The 16,242-nt window shown below is 38.6% G+C and overlaps 1 protein-coding gene across 1 annotated transcript in view; it reads left to right on the top strand.

Annotated features, from left to right (window-relative positions):
• The window catches only part of SCAMP1 (secretory carrier membrane protein 1), a 129,916-nt gene that overhangs the window by 19,452 nt on the left and 94,222 nt on the right, over positions 1-16,242 (top strand). Inside the window, exon 2 of the mRNA XM_047731753.1 lies at positions 14,916-14,993. Within this exon, the coding sequence (XP_047587709.1) occupies positions 14,916-14,993 (78 nt within the window). The remainder of the gene's footprint in view (positions 1-14,915; positions 14,994-16,242) is intronic.

A 16,242-nucleotide genomic window follows, 5' to 3' on the forward strand; every position in this document is an offset into this window, starting at 1 on the left:
AGAGGGAGAACACAAGCAGGGGGAGTGGGAGAGGGAGAAGCAGGCTTCCCTGTGGAGCAGGGAGCCTGACATGGGACTCGATCCTAGGACCCTGGGATCATGACCCTAGCTGAAGGCAGACGCTTAAGGACTGAGCCTCCTAGGTGCCCTGATGCTTGTTTTAAATTGAGTATGTAACTAGGAGCAGAATTGCTGGGTCATATGGTAACGATGTTGAATTATTTGAGGAACTGCCAGACTGTTTTCCACACGGGTGCTCTATTGTATATTGGAACCAGCAGCAGATGAGGATTCTGCTTTATCTACATTCTCGTCAACACTTGTTATTATTTGTTTATGATTCTAGCCATCCTAGTGGGTTTGGAGTATCTTACTGTGGTTTTGATTTGCATTCCTCTGATGGCTATGTAGTGTTAGAGCTTTTTTTTTTTTTTTTTTAAGATTTTATTTATTTGACAGAGATCACAAGTAGGGAGAGAGGCTGGAAGAGAGAGGAGGAAGCAGGCTTCCCTTCCCGCTGAGCAGAGAGCCCAATGTGGGGCTCCATCCCAGGACCCTGAGATCATGACCTGAGACGAATGCAGAAGCTTTAACCCACTGAGCCACACAGGTGCCCCGGTGTTGAGCTTTTTAATGTGCTTATTGGTCATTTGTATATCTTCTTTGGAGAAATAATCTATTCAGATCCTTCGCCTAATTTTAAGTTCAGTTTTTTGTCTTTTTTATCACTGAATTGTAAGAGATTTTTATACATTCTTGATACAAGTCTTTTTTTTTTTTTCTTCAAGATTTTTATTTATTTATTTGACAAGGAAATACCATGATAGAGGGAGCACAAACAGGGAATGGGAGAGGTAGAATCTAGCTGCCTGCTGAGCAGGGAGTCCCACGGTGGGCTTGATCCCAGGACCCTGGGGTCATGACCTGAGGCAACGACTGAGCCACCCAGGGGCCCCTTGATATAAGTCTTTTCCTGAAGTACAGTTGACCTTGAAGAACAATGTTTGAACTACATGTTCACTTATCTTTTTTTTTTTTTAAAGATTTTATTTATCTATTTGACAGAGATCAAAAGTAGGCAGAGAGGCAGGCAGAGAGAGGAGGAAGCAGGCTCAATGCTGAGCAGAAAGCCCGATGTGGGCCTTGATCCCAGGACCCTGGGATCATGACCCAAGCCTAAGGCAGAGTCTTTAACCCACTGAGCCACCCAGGTGCCCCAGTTCACTTATCTTTAATTAAATACTATGTATACTGTTGCTATAAATGTATTTGCCCATCCATATTATTTCCTAATGTTTTCTTTTCTCTAGCTTTATTGTAAGAATATAGTGTAATACATACACAATATGTATTAGTTGACTGTTACCAGTAGGGCTTCTGTAGTTAAGCTATCAGTTTTTGGGATGTCAAAAGTTACATGCTGACTTTCTATTGCCCCTGGGGGTGGGACCAGCCCCCCTAAGTTCCTGCATTGTTCATGTGTCAACTGTAATGATTTGTAGATAATTTCTCCTATTTTGTCAATGTCAAAGACATTTTTTTTTTAAAGATTTTATTTATTTATTTATTTGACAGAGAGAAATCACAAGTAAGCAGAGAGGCAGGCAGAGAGAGAGGAGGAAGCAGGCTCCCTGCTGAGCAGAAAGCCCGATGTGGGGCTCGAACCCAGGACCTGGGATCATGACCTGAGCCGAAGGCAGCGGCCTAACCCACTGAGCCACCCAGGCGCCCCTCAAAGACATTTCTTGTTAATGTTCTTTGAAGCACAAAAGTTATAATTTGGACTGAATAAAAATTTATATTTATTTTGTGGTTTGTGTTTTGATGTTGTATCTAAGAATCCTTTGCCAAATCTGAGGTAATGAAGATTTACCCTTGTGTTTTGTCCTTAGAGTTTTATAGTTTTATCTCTTAAATTTATGTTTGTGATTCTTTTTGAGTTAATTTTTATATATGGTGTGAAGCAAGGTTGAAGTAAGGTTGAACTTCATTCTTTTGAAAATGTGGGTATCCAGTTGTGTTGAACAGATTGTTCTTTTCCCATAGAATGATCTTGGCACCCTCTTCAAAAATTTCTGTATTCTTAATCTTTATTCTTGCACAAGAAATACTTTTATCTAAGAAAGCCCTCATACTTAATGCAGAATTGCTCCCAATTCCAGAGTTGCCAGAGCTAGTGTTGCAATTGCTTGTAAATCTGTGCTTGCATCAGTATGTTTTTATATATATAAAAAAAGTTTAATGTAATGGGTTTATACTTGTTTTTGGAATGCAGTTAGGAACACATTATCAATATTATCAATTTGATACTTTTTCTTACATATATTTTACAGAATATAGATGAATTACTGGATTTATTTTTGCAGATAAGCAAAAATATTAGAGCCTCTTTAACTACTAAAGTAGGAATGTATATGATAAGATGCATTTTGAGTATTTGTAAAGTGACTTTATCTAGGCACACAGGGAGACAATAATATTCCAAAGTATGGACAGTTTACATGAGGGACTTCCTTCTCTGTTGAGCAGTTAGTATATATAAAGTCTCATGTAGACCCTAGGAAGAAGGTGGACGGGGGGTGGACTCAAAGATAAGGTAGACTTTGATCTTGCCCTCTATTTTTTTCCTTTTTAAAGATTTTATTTTTTTTTATTTTTAATTTTTTTAATTTATTTTCAGTGTATCAGTATTCATTGTTTTTGCACCACATCCAGTACTCCATGCAATCCGTACCCTCTCCAATACCCACCACCTGGTTCCCCCAACCTCCCACCCTTAAAGATTTTATTTATTTGACAGAGATCACAAGTAGGCAGAGAGGCAGGCGGGGGTAGGGGGAGGAGGGGGAAGCAGGCTCCCCGCTGAGCAGAGAGCCCAATGTGGGGCTCCATCCCAGGACCCTGAGATCATGACCTGAGCCGAATGCAGAAGCTTTAACCCACTGAGCCACCCAGGTGCCCCAAGATTTATATATTTTAGAGAGAGCAAGAGCAAGTGTGGGTCGTTGGGTGCAGAGGGAGAGAATCTTCAAATAGAATTCATGCTGAGTGTTGGGCTCAATCCCAGGACCGATGAGATCATGACCTGAGCTGAAACCAGGAGTCAGACCCTCTACCAACTGAGCCATCCAGGTGCCCCTTCCTATGGCTATCTTCTAATGGTGGTTAGAATCCTCATGTGGTGATTTGGAATACATGTGGAAAGTGGTGAGAAATGAAAATAGGAGGTACAGGAAAACAGCATCAGGAATCTTGGTTAGAGATGGCCAAGGGCTAGTATTCTACTATAATCTTACCACCATTTAGCAATTTTACTGAAGCTTTTGAGGCTTGTCTTAGGTTGATTTCATCAGTCTTGTGGTTTTTATTTGTGGCATAGCACGCTTAATTTTTGGCATCTGAAGTAATTGTAAATTTTACTGAATTGTTTACAAGTCAATGGTGTATTGTAAAAATGCAAATTGATGTATTCCCCAAGGTTAAAAGAAGTATATACTTGTTTTGATTAAAAAATTTTTTAAAGATTTTATTTATTTGACAGAACACAAGTAGGCAGAGAGGCAGGTGGTGAGGGCGGGGGGAGCAGGCTCCCTGCTGAGCAGAGAGCCCAATTTGGGGCTCGATCCCAGGACCCTGAGATCGTGACCTGAGCTGAAGGCAGAGGTTCAACCCACTGAGCCACCCAGGTAACCCTGAAATTTTTTTTTTTATGGAAACATTTGTGTTTGAGTCTCAGGGGAACTTAATCACCATTTAGTATTGAGTTCATAAGAAAATGTTCTGTGAAGTACATATATTACAGACCGGCATTTCTGTATTTTTAGCCTGGTATTAGGGGCATTAGAGGAAGGAGTAAATCAAATTTGTGGAAGTTTGTCCTCACTTGTTAAGGGTGGGTCTGGAACCAGGACATCTAGGTTTGCTTCTCTATCACTTCCTTGAGTGACCTTAGGCAAATTACTGAATTTTTCTGCCTTCAATATATTTTTTTTATATTTCTTATAGGAATATTTCTTTTGAATCAAGGCAAAGACGGGAATTTCTTAAGATAACAGAGGAAATAATGGTGCAAGATTATCTTTGGTTATAGCATGTGATTATGCTTCTTTTATTTTATCCTTAAATTGCCTATATTTTCTCAGATGAATTTTTATTAACTTTTTGCTTTAACAGAAATAGTAACAAAAACAAAACATACAAATTACTGGTTGTATTACCAAGCTTAGACATTTTAGAGGCTGTTATAGATCAGAACATGAACTGAGGGTAATAAGGAAAGGTCATTGTATTTTTATGACTTAAGTTTTGTTTAAATGTTAGACAGTTTTATATTTGTTTGCTTAATGTTGATGATTTTTGGAGAGGTCATCTGTCTTATTAATTTTTTTATTTTTTATTACATTAAGACCTAATAGTTTTGAAAGCTTATGATTGCTTTTTGAAGTCATGGAAAGCTAGCAGGAGATGAATCCCTTGTGTCATCCCTTGTGAAGTTCCCTTGGAACTTCAAACATTTTCCTCCCATGGGATATTGTTGTACAGAATGCCTGGCTTTGGTGGTGTTTTGATTTTAAGTACTGGCCTGAGTACTTGTACTGGGTTTTAAGTACTCTTGTTAACTACCAAGTTGGTGGTTAACTTGGTGGTCAACAAGAGAAGTTACTTTAGCCAGATTTTGTTTCATAAGGTAGTGTTCTATGAAGTATACATTTATTCTCAGATGGAAAAATTAAAAGTTCACTGCCCATAATATGATCAAAATACCCCCCAAAAAACAAAACAAAACAAAAAAACCAAGACCTTTTAAAATTTGTTCATAGGTCTTTGGTTGTCATGTTTAGTGGTAAATTGTTCTGGTAATTTCAGTATTTGGTATGTTAAAAGATAATGATCAAAAACTCATTAGTCTTTGTGAAGAACTACTGTGTATGATAAAGCGACTTTTTCTGTACAAAAATCTAACAGTTTACTGAAAAATCAGGGCTATTTTTGTGGGAAGAGTGCTGTTCTCTGATTACTAGGCTATCATAGTCAAAGGTGATTGAACTTGCAGGTCATTGACAGAAATATGACCATTATTTTCCTGTTCTTCATGATTACCTTTTTTCCTTCTTAGGTCTCTAGATTCAGTGCATTAATACTGGGGCACATAGCTGTATTAGCTACCCAGTTTCTCAAATATCAGAAGAAATTTTGGTGATTTAGTATAACAGGAAATGCTGGTGTTATTTTGGTCCCTGATAGCTAATACCCCTGCCCCCTCTATCCTGATTTTTTGACTAATGAGTATTTCTCCTTAATGAATGATGTGGTATTTAGATTTTGAAGACTTAGAGATTTATAGCTGGTTGGCAACATTTATTCTAAGAAATATTACATCTGATTATCTTTTTAAAAAACAGCTTTGAGATATAATACATATACTGCACAGTTCACCCACCTAAAGTATACAGGTTAGTGGTTTTTAGTATATTTGCAGTTGTGCAGTCATCACTATCAACTTTAAAAACTTTGATCACCACAAAAAGAAACCCCATTGGCAGCAATAATTCTCCATTTTCCTCCAATACCACTAGCCCTCGGCAGCCACTAATATGCTTTCTGGGGATTTCCTATAAATGGAATCGTGCGCTATGTAGTCTTTGATTGGCAGCTTTCACAGCATAATGTATTGAAAGTTTGTGCATATTGTAGCATGTATCAGGACTTCATTTCTTTTTATTAGCAAATAGCAATTTTATTGCATGGATATACAGTGTATTTGTCAGTTGGTATAAATGAGAGGGTTATTTTCACTTTTTGGCTGTTAGGAATAGTGCTGCTAAGAATATTTGTGTACAAGTTTTTGTGTGGGCCCATGTCTTCATTCCCTTGGTTATATACCTAGGAGTGGAACTGCTAGGTACTTTGGTAACTTCCAAAATGACTGTACCATTTTACATTCCCACCAGCACATTAGTTTTTTCATACCCTTACCACCACTTGTCTCTGTCTTGTTTGTAGCCATTCTAGTAGGTGTGAAGTAGTATCTCATTAAATCTGTTTGGGTGTGATTGCTTCAGTTATTTTAATTTACTAAGTACTGATTTGGGTTCACAAAAATTAGTCTGTGAGTTGCTTTTAGATTTGAGTAAGACTGTCAGGACTTGTAATGAAAATGGCAACCAGTTTTTAAGTCATGATTTACTGAATAATTTCTAGTAATTATTAAGCACCTTTTTCAGTCTCTTATAAAAGATTTGCCAAATACATGTTGCTTTAGAGTCTTGTTGAAATTTTTAATGGCTTCTTATAGTTCCTTTGGTTTTTAAAGAATAATTGGGGCATTTAGAAATAAGTAATTCTCCAGGTAAGTGGAATTCTCAGTATTTGTTAAATTCATGTGGTTATAGTAGCTCTGAGAAGTACAAAGTAGTAAAAAAATTAACTCTCTGAAGGCAGGGCCTCTCATAACCTCTAGGTTGGGACTTTTATTTAATCAAGTTGCCTAGTCTAGTGTATAATATTGGTTGGATTAAGTAGAGCTATTGAAGAGTATTTTAATTAAGTTTTGTGGAGCAATGCCAAGTTTAAGTCAGCCTTTTTCTTTTGAGGAGATACTGTTTTAAACATAAATTTGTTTTCTTTATTACATTTTCTTCTGAGAACTCAGTTTCAGGGTCAGATTTGAATTTGAAAGTTATATGACTTCGGCCAAATTACTTTTAACATTGTTAGCAGTGAAGGAAAGGATATAGAATTTAAGTCATACAGCTGTTCTGAGGATTAAATGACATAATTAAATAGTCTAGTAGTGTGCTAAAATAGATGAATTCTGTTTTTCTCCTCGAATCTGTCTTTGCTTTAGCCTTTAGTTTTCACAGGCATGCTTGATAGAATTAAAAATATGCATTTTCTGGGTGCCTGGGTGGCTCAGTGGGTTAAGCCGCTGCCTTCGGCTCAGGTCATGATCCCAGGTCCTGGGTTCGAGCCCTGCGTCGGGCTTTCTGCTCAGCAGGGAGCCTGCTTCCTCCTCTCTCTCTGCCTGCCTCTCTGCTTACTTGTGATTTCTCTCTGTCAAATAAATAAATAAAATCTTTAAAAAAAAATCTTTCTTATTGCAGATTTTATTGAAATATAGTTAGTGGCAGTAAACTGTCTTTACATAGTTTTAGCAGGAACATGAAATGACAGAGGACATTGATATCCACCTGTTTCCGTTTTAAAGCATGGAGACATGCTCTGGTTACCTCAGGTAACAGAGATTTATTGAAAGGATTGTTGAGGGAGGAAAGGTACCCCAACAGAGTCCATCTCTGCAGTGGTAGTGAAACAGTCTCTGGAAGCTAACCACGTGTTTCTTCAAATACCCTCTTCTCCTCTCCCACCTTCACCGCCCTCCCACCAAGGAGTGGAGGTCATTTTCATGTGAAATCAGTGTTTATAAAACATAAAAATTGCACTGTACTGGTGTAAGTGAAAGTTAGGGGGCTGATCTCTGCTATCCTCTTTTCCCTCTTCTGCTCTTCTCCTACTTCTTCTTTTTCTTTCACTTTGAGGCCCTTCTGAGATCTTCTGGACAGTGAAAACTCCTGTAACACCAAGTCATTCCTCACCAACTGGAATAGCAGTAACTCTGTTGGCCCTGTTTTTGCTTTGGTCACACATTGGCAACCTTGGTAATTGCCATTCCCCTCAGATTCTGTTCCGCTGTTCCCTTTTCTGGTCACCTTCTTTTTAGCTTCTATTTGTCTTTTTACCATAACTAGTGTCAGCTTCTTCTGCTGCTACTAATTACCAATCTTTATGTCTCCTATTCAAGTAGCTTAAGAAATAGCATCTAATTGATCAGCTATTGTCCAATATAGAGTCACTTCTGTTGGGGTCTACCAGGCTTCCCCCTCCATTTCTAAAAATGGCTGCCTTTGGCACAAAGCCTATTCCTCACCCTTTAACATGCAGCTGAGATAACAGGGTCACATGACACAAAGGTGAGCAAAGAATGTCTGGTTGCTTTCCTCACAAGGTATCTGTGGGTAGTTTGGCCTATTCACCATATATGATGTGCTATACTTTCTTAATATCTCAGTTAATTATAAATGGAAAGCTTTTTTATTTTATCTTTAGCTTGGTAGTAGTGGTAATAATAGTCTCAACTATCACTGAGGATTTTCTATGTGCAGGAATAGTAGCAATCATTTTATATGTAGCAACTCATGAGCTCTATGATACATTTTACTGATGAAGGAACTGAGTCACATTGATGTATGAATTGCCTTGTTCAAAGTTTACAGCTTTTCTTTAGTGTGAATGGGATTTGAATATAGGCAGTCAGCTTTCTTCCAAATGGGAAAGACTTAAAATCTATAGCTTAACATTTCAGAACTTCAGCTGACCAGGACAATATCTATCAGAATTTTTCCCTATTTTACAGATGAGAAAATTGACAGGTTAGGTGTCTTGCCTAAGGTCACAGACTCTAGTCATTGTTAGGAGCTCAGAGTTTCTAATTCCTAGACTAGTACTCTATTACAGAGCAAGTACCTACGATACATGAGGTTTTTAGTGTTGATCTTGAAACTCAAACCTGTTAAGTGTCAGCAGATACAGTAAGTGGATACATAATATATGGTTGTACACAATCGTTCATGTAGGCTATTATGTTATTAGACTATTTAGCTTGAAGATAGTGTATATACGGAGAAGAGAAGAATAAGCAGGGTATTGAAGTTGATTAGCTCCAAAACTTTTTTATTTACTTCATCTCCTTGCATCTAGCTGAAGGTGAAAGTACTTTCTGCTAGCTTAGAATCTTCCTCAATTGGACATTGCTCCATCACTCCACACATAACCTCTCAGGAGGATGTTATGTGTTATGTGTGGAGTGATGGAGCAATGTCCAATTTAAGGCATGGTGGATGAAATAATTTGAAATATAATAAAGGCACACTACCATAGAAGGTTTGGTAAAGAACCCCGGATTACAGATGTAAAATAGCTAATTATGCTATATGTGAAATTTTACTCTTTGAAAAAATATAAGGCATCTCAATTTTTAAAAAGATTTTATTTCTTTATTTGAGAGGGAGAGAGTGAGAGAGAGAATGAGAGGGGAGAAGGTCAGAGGGAGAAGCAGACTCCCCGTGGAGCTGGGAGCCCATTGTGGACTTGATCTCGGGACTCTGCGTCAGGACCTGAGCCAAAGGCAGTGGCTTAACCCACTGAGCCACCCAGGCACCCAGGCATCTCAATTTTTAATGAAATACGACTATGAAGTAATTGGCTTACTAAGGTGTTAGCAGAATAGCCTTAGCTTAGGGGTACCTGGGTGGCTCAGTAGGTTAAGCCTCTGCCTTTGGCTTGGGTCATGATCTCACGGTCCTGGGATCCAGCCCCTAGTCGGGCTCTCTGCTCAACAGGGAACCTGCTTTCCCCCCTCTCTCTGCCTGCCTCTTTGCCTACTTGTGTTCTCTCTCTCTCTGTCAAATAAATAAATAAAATCTTAAAAAAAAGAAATGTAAAAAATGTAAAAAAAAAAAAAAAAAGTAGGGGCGCCTGGGTGGCTCAGGGGGTTGGGGCTTCTGCCTTCGGCTCTGTCATGTTCCCAGGGTCCTGGGATCAAGCCCCGAATTGGGCTCTTTGCTCAGTGGGGAGCCTGCTTTCCCTCCTCTCTCTCTGCCTGCCTCTCTGCCTGCTTGTGATCTCTGTCTGTCAAATAAATAAAATCTTTAAAAGAATAAAAATAAAAATAAAGAATAGCCTTAGCTTAACTAAATGACATAAATTTAAATTGTAATGTTTATGGGTAGTCAGATCCAAATAGAGCATTTAAATTATTATTTTTTAGAGCATTTAAATGAGAATGTACTTCTTAAAAGTCAATAAAAAAGAGACCTACTATATTCCTTTAAGTCAATAAAATTAGACTTTCTCAAATTGTTTTCCTCATTAGCAATGCAGGTTCTCAGACATCAAGGTACATTTAGAATGGGGTTAGTAATCTGGGTTTTAACAAGCCCTTCAGGTGATTCCAGTATGTACTGAGTCTGAGAACCACTGCTACAGAAGTAACCAAGTTAGCACTTGAAACAGTTTAATTTTGTTGTGTTGAAAAAAAGTGCAGTATTTTCCTGCCAAAGCTTTTGGAATCATTAATAAACAATCAGCTCGACTAATGTCTTTTCTCCTCCCCTCCTCCTTCTTTCCCTCCTCTTCCTCCTTCTCCTCCTCCTCTTCCTCCTCCTTTTTCTTAGAGAGACAGAGGCAGGGGAGGAGGAGAGGGAGGGGCAGCGGGAGAGAGAGAATCTTAATGTAGGTGCCAGTGTCTTTTCCTGATAAAGTTGTGATTGTGGTAGATTTTATTTTTCATATATCTGATAGAAAATATATATATAGGCATTGGGAAATTGTGGCTTCATATTTTGTCTCAGATGTACACTAATTGTCCTTCAGAAAGTTTCTTGACCTTTTCAAGGCCATAGCTTCTTTGTCTGAAAAATAGAATAATACTATCCATCAGGGAGGATCATAGCAAGGATTGGAAGTAATGGAAGTGCTAAACACTTTATAGGCTTTAAAAGATTATTCATTATTGGGTGGCTCAGTTGGTTGAGCCCCTGATTCTTGGTTTCTGCTCAGGTCATGATTCTCATGTCTGCTGTCGAGCCATGTGCTGGTTCACTGGGGAGTCTACTTGAGGATTTTCTCCCTCTGCGCCTCCCCCTAGTCATGTATACACACTCTCTCTCTCAAATAAAATAAAATCTTCAAAGAAAGATTATTCATGGGGTGCCTGGGTGGCTCTCTCTGTCAAATAAATCTTAAAAAGATTATTCATTATTAAATCTTAAGCTTTGTTGTTTTCTTCCAGTTTACAGACTATCGCTTCCTCAATACTGTTTACATGTATTAAAACAAATTTGAGGGCGCCTGGGTGGCTCAGTGGGTTGAGCCGCTTCCTTCGGCTCCCGTCATGATCTCAGGGTCCTGGTATCGAGCCTCGCATCAGGCTCTCTGCTCAGCAGGGAGCCTGCTTCCCTCTCTCTCTCTGCCTGCCTCTCTGTCTCCTTGTGATCTCTCTCTGTCAAATAAATAAATCTTAAAAAAAGAACAAAACCAAATTTGAAAATGATAGTCCTGTAGTAATTCAGAGATAGCAGCTCTTCCTAAATCATTCTTGGAAAATTTTATACATACTCTATTGCTTTGTCACCTAATACTACATTGAGGAGAAATTCCAGACCAACTAGAAGTGAACTCAGTTCAGTTGACAGAGTGATTTTGTTAAACTGCCCAGTAACTCTCAGCCTGGATTAAACCCTTCTAGAATCTAGAAGGAAACCAAGTACATTTTCATTATGTAGTTAAAAGTAGAAAATTGGAAGAATGATTTCATTCTGCATCTCTTTGGAGCTAAGTTATACCTTAGGTAGGAGTTAAAAAAAATTTAATGTGAATTTTAGGACACTTGATAATTTGCTCTGTGTATTTATAAAATGAGAATTTGGACTCCTTGGACTCACTGTATTTTGCTAGTACTGAAAGAATGACATCTTTTCCTCTTTTTTTTTTTTTTTTAAAGATTTTATTTATTTGACAGATAGCGAGAGAGGGAACGGAAGCAGAAGGAGTGGGAGAGGGAGAAACAGGCTTCCCAAGGAGCACGGGGCCTGACGTGGGGCTGTATCCCAGGACCCTGGGATCATGACCTGAGCCAAGGCAGATGCTTAACGACTGAGCCACCCAGGCACCCCTGATTTTTTTTATCTTGTTAACCATTTAACACATACACATTAATTTTTTTCTTAAATAAGAATAAGAAGTAACATTTTATTTATATTGTTTTGCATTTTTTCCACTTATTCTATGGCAGTGTATAGATGTTCTTACAGTATTTTACAACTGCGTAATGCTCAACTGAATAGTACTTTATCATGTACGTGTACCATAGTTTATTTAACTGTATTCTATTGGTAGACATTTAGGTTGCTTCCAGTCTTTTGCTAAATTCCTAGAAGTGAGATTGTTGGTCAAAGTATAAATATAGGGGGCGCCTGGGTGGCTCAGTGGGTTTAAACCTCTGCCTTTGGCTTGGGTCGTGGGGATCAAGCCCTGCATCAGGCTCTCTGCTCAGCGGGGAGCCTGTTTCCTCCTCTCTCTCTCTCTCCCCACCTGCTTCTCTGCCTACTTGTAATCTCTCTCTGTCAACTAAATAAATAAAATCTTAAAAAAGTATAAATATAGATGTAATTTTGCTGACTATTGCCAACTGTCCCTCCATAGAGTTGTAATAATTTCTCTTTCCATTAGTAATGTAGGAGAATTCTTGTTTTCTTACACTTTTGTCACTTGGCTATGTTAGACATGTAGATTTTTTTCTAGTCTGATAGATGAGAAATACTATGTTAGGGTACCTTTAATTAGTATTTCCCTTATGAGTAAGATCATCTTTTCCCTTAAATTTTTGAACTAGCTTCATATTTCTTCACTCCCCCCCCACAGAATATTTTTTTTCTTTCTTCTTTTTTTTTTTTTTTTTTTTTGGTAAAGATTTTAATTTATTTATTTGAGAGAGAGAGGCACAGCCAGAGAGGGAACACAAGCAGGGGGAGTGGAGAGGGAGAAGCAGGCTTCCCACTGAGCAGGGAGCCCGATGTGGGGATGGGGGGTTTGGGGGGTGGGGGAGTGGTAGATCCCAGGATGCTAGGATCATGGCCTGAGCCAAAGGCAGACACATAATGCCTGAGCCACCCAGGTGCCCCTCGGGGAGTATTTCTTGATTAATACTGGTGTTACTATCCTGAGGAATTACTCTTTGGACTTTTTTTTCTTTTTGGGAGTGGCAATTATCACTCAAACAGTATTACTATGCATGTATGATTAAATAAACAGGACCTAATCATGTATTTTTTTGTATTTAAAGAAGTGACCTTCTATTTTGGGAAAGGGGACTTGTATGAAGATCATCATGAGTCAGTGAAATAAATGCTGGTGAAAATAAATGCCAAGCTCTGTGGAAGCACTTAGACTGGAATGCAATTACTTGGGTATCAGCAATTTTATTAGTTAGCATGTGAAGTGTTCTTCAGATTGAGTCTTTAAGGAAGAGGAGATCACTAAGGTTATTCTACCTTTGTGTATTCCTGCCAGAGGAAGCAATGCCAAGGAAGAATATGGTGCTGAGGACTCCTAGGTCATCTGGTTTTGTGGGTAGGGATAAGAGGCATGGGCATTGAGACTGCATCTGGACTAATGGGATGTGGTAAGTCTCTACTTGTTGATCCTGAACCCACTTCTTCTTTTTTTTTTTTTTTTAAAGATTTTTTATTTATTTATTTGACAGAGACAGAGATCACAAGCAGGCAGAGAGGCAGGCAGAGAGAGAGAGGAGGAAGCAGGCTCTCCGCTGAGCAGAGAGCCCGATGCGGGGCTCGATCCCAGAACCCCGAGATCATAACCCGAGCCGAAGGCAGCGGCTTAACCCGCTGAGCCACCCAGGCGCCCCCTGAACCCACTTCTTAAAATTATTTTTTATTTTTTATTTTTTAAGAAATCTCTGCACCCAGCATGGGGCTCAAACTCCAAACCTTGAGATCAAATATTCGTGTTTCTATTAATTTTCTCCCTGAGACATACACTGTCTCTTGATAATCTTCCTGCTCCTCATGTTTTTTTGAGCAAGCTTAAAATTTTTACTTTTGTCTGTGCCATACTTTAAATTTATTATTACATCTTCCTTTTTGTCAAGTTTAAGGCTCCTTATGCAATAGCTTATTTGACTTGGTAGAGAGTGGAGATCTGGCTAGGGGAAGGACCTTGTGGTAGAGTTTATTAGTCTGGAAAGTTTATTAGTCTGGAAAGCTCGGTGGTCAGCTGCCTTGTATTTCATTTTGAGGAATTTGTATTTTGTCTTGGGAGAGCCTTTAAAAAACCTGAAATGGGTGGGGAACTGAGGAGAGGGATTGGAGGAGGGGAATGACAAGATAAACTTTTTATTTTGGGAGGTAATTTTGATGACTGTGTTGAGGAAGATGGATTGGAAAAGGTGCAGCATAGGTGAGAGAGCAGTGCTTCTCCAAGCAGAAGCAGCATCACATGGTAACTTTTTAGAAATAAAGATTCTGATGCCCCATTCCAGAACCCTGGGGGTGGGTGCAGCAATCTGTATTTGGTTCTGATGCGTGCCAAAGCTTGGGACTAGGGATTGGAAAGTCAATGAAACTGTATTAAAGTTTGCAAATGCTTTTTCATGTTAATTATATAGTTGGTTTTTGTTGAGATGTTCATTACGTTTGTGTCTTACATTTATTCACAAGAAAAGTAGATGAACTCTCTAGGATTTGGGGACTTACTTATTTGAAAGCCTAATTCAAAAAGCTGGGATAGTATGGTAATATATTATAGTTGGAAAAGGAGAAACAGTACAGGACAAAGTGAACAATAGTCAAAACTGTTGGGTAGAATACAAGTAAGTGGTGCTTAATATTGGATGTGGTACATGTTGCCTGTATATGACATTGATTTGTAATATGGTGTTTATATCAGCAGTAGGGAAAACTGATAGAAGATATTGTAAAAAAAAAGGGGGGGGGCTGGGGGGAACATGAACTCATTGTGGAATCCAAAGGAAAGGATGGTGGGTGTGCCCAAGATTTGCTAAGATGCTGTGCAGTCAGTTCCACATAACTGTTTTTATTCTTTATATAATAGCAGCTGATTTGCATCTAACCCAGTTTTTTCACTGAGGGTATGAGGGCTGTGGGTATAAATTTCAACCTTGTTGGAATGGGACTGAGTAAATCTGATAATCTTCTTTGTTCTCCTCTGTTAGCTTTGCTTGTTGACCAAAAGTACAGATAGAGCAAGTGCTTTGTAACTATCAAAACTGTCCCTTAAAGGATAAGTAATCTTTTTTTCTCCTTTGAATTTTATTCCAGGACCCATCAGTTACGCAAGTGACAAGAAATGTTCCACCAGGACTTGATGAATATAATCCGTTCTCGGATTCTAGAACAGTAAGACTGTCTTAATTGGACTACTTTTAAATGTTGAAATTAAATAGACATTTGTATTTTGGTTATAATTTCTTTTTTTAGTCGATGGATTAAACTTGTATAAAATAAGCTGTTAGTGTTTAATTTATAATTTAGAAAGTTAAAATTTTTTAAAAAATTTTATTTATTTTTTTGACAGATCACAAGTAGGCAGAGAGGCAGGCAGAGAGAGGGAAGCAGACTCCCCACCGAGCAGCGAGCCCTACCCGGGGCTCAATCCCAGGACTCTGAGATCACGACCTGAGCCAAAAGCAGAGGCTCAACCCACTGAGCCACCCAGGCGCCCCTAGAAAGTTAAATTTTTTTTTAAACAGAAAGGAATATCAGTAATAATTGGAAATTACCATGATGGTCCCAATGAAACACTACAGATTTTCTTTTATGTTCTACATTGCTACTATTCCCTCCAATAAGTCAATATTACTACAGTTCTTTAAATAGGAGAGGGAACTACTTTTTGGTGTAAGTGGTGTCTTCATGGTAAAGTAGGGGAGACGTTTTCTTATAAAACAGAACATTTTACTCTGTGGTAGACACACTAGAACCTCTGGAACTTTACCTGGCTTAGGAACATACTCTCCTAAAAATTTAGTCTTGATTTATGTAGGGGTATGAAAAAAAAAGCCTTAAGAAAAAGGGTTCCTCCATCCTGGATGCATATTAGAAGCACCTGGAGAATTTTATTACATTTCTCATTAGGACCCTACTCTCTCACTATTAGGGCACTTGTGTTTTTTGTTGTAGCTGTTTTGGTGATTTTATTCACCAAACTGAATTCAAACTGATTTTATTCACTCAAAACTGAACCAGTTTTGAGAACTATTGAGGTAGGTTCTGTTGAGAATTCTTCCCCAAAATTTCTCTGACAAATAATTTTGTTACTGTATTTTGAGTCTTCAGTGTAATTCATACACTCAAGAGGTCTCGTAGTTTAAACACCATTGGCTTTTGAAATATAACTCATTCTGGTGAAGATACTGAAGTTCTTAAGTTGTATGCTTGGTTTTGCAGATCAATGTAATTGTTACTTGATCATCTCTTCCTGATGTGTGTTTTCCATAGTCTGGAAAATAATTCTCAAAGATATTGTAGGTTTTAGCTTAGAAATTTATTCAGAATGGGACGCCTGGGTGGCTCAGTTGGTTGGACGACTGCCTTCGGCTCAGGTCATGATCCTGGAGTCCCGGGATCGAGTCCCGCATCGGGCTCC

This window comes from Lutra lutra, chromosome 5 (assembly GCF_902655055.1).
Source record: "Lutra lutra chromosome 5, mLutLut1.2, whole genome shotgun sequence".
NCBI lineage: Eukaryota > Metazoa > Chordata > Mammalia > Carnivora > Mustelidae > Lutra > Lutra lutra.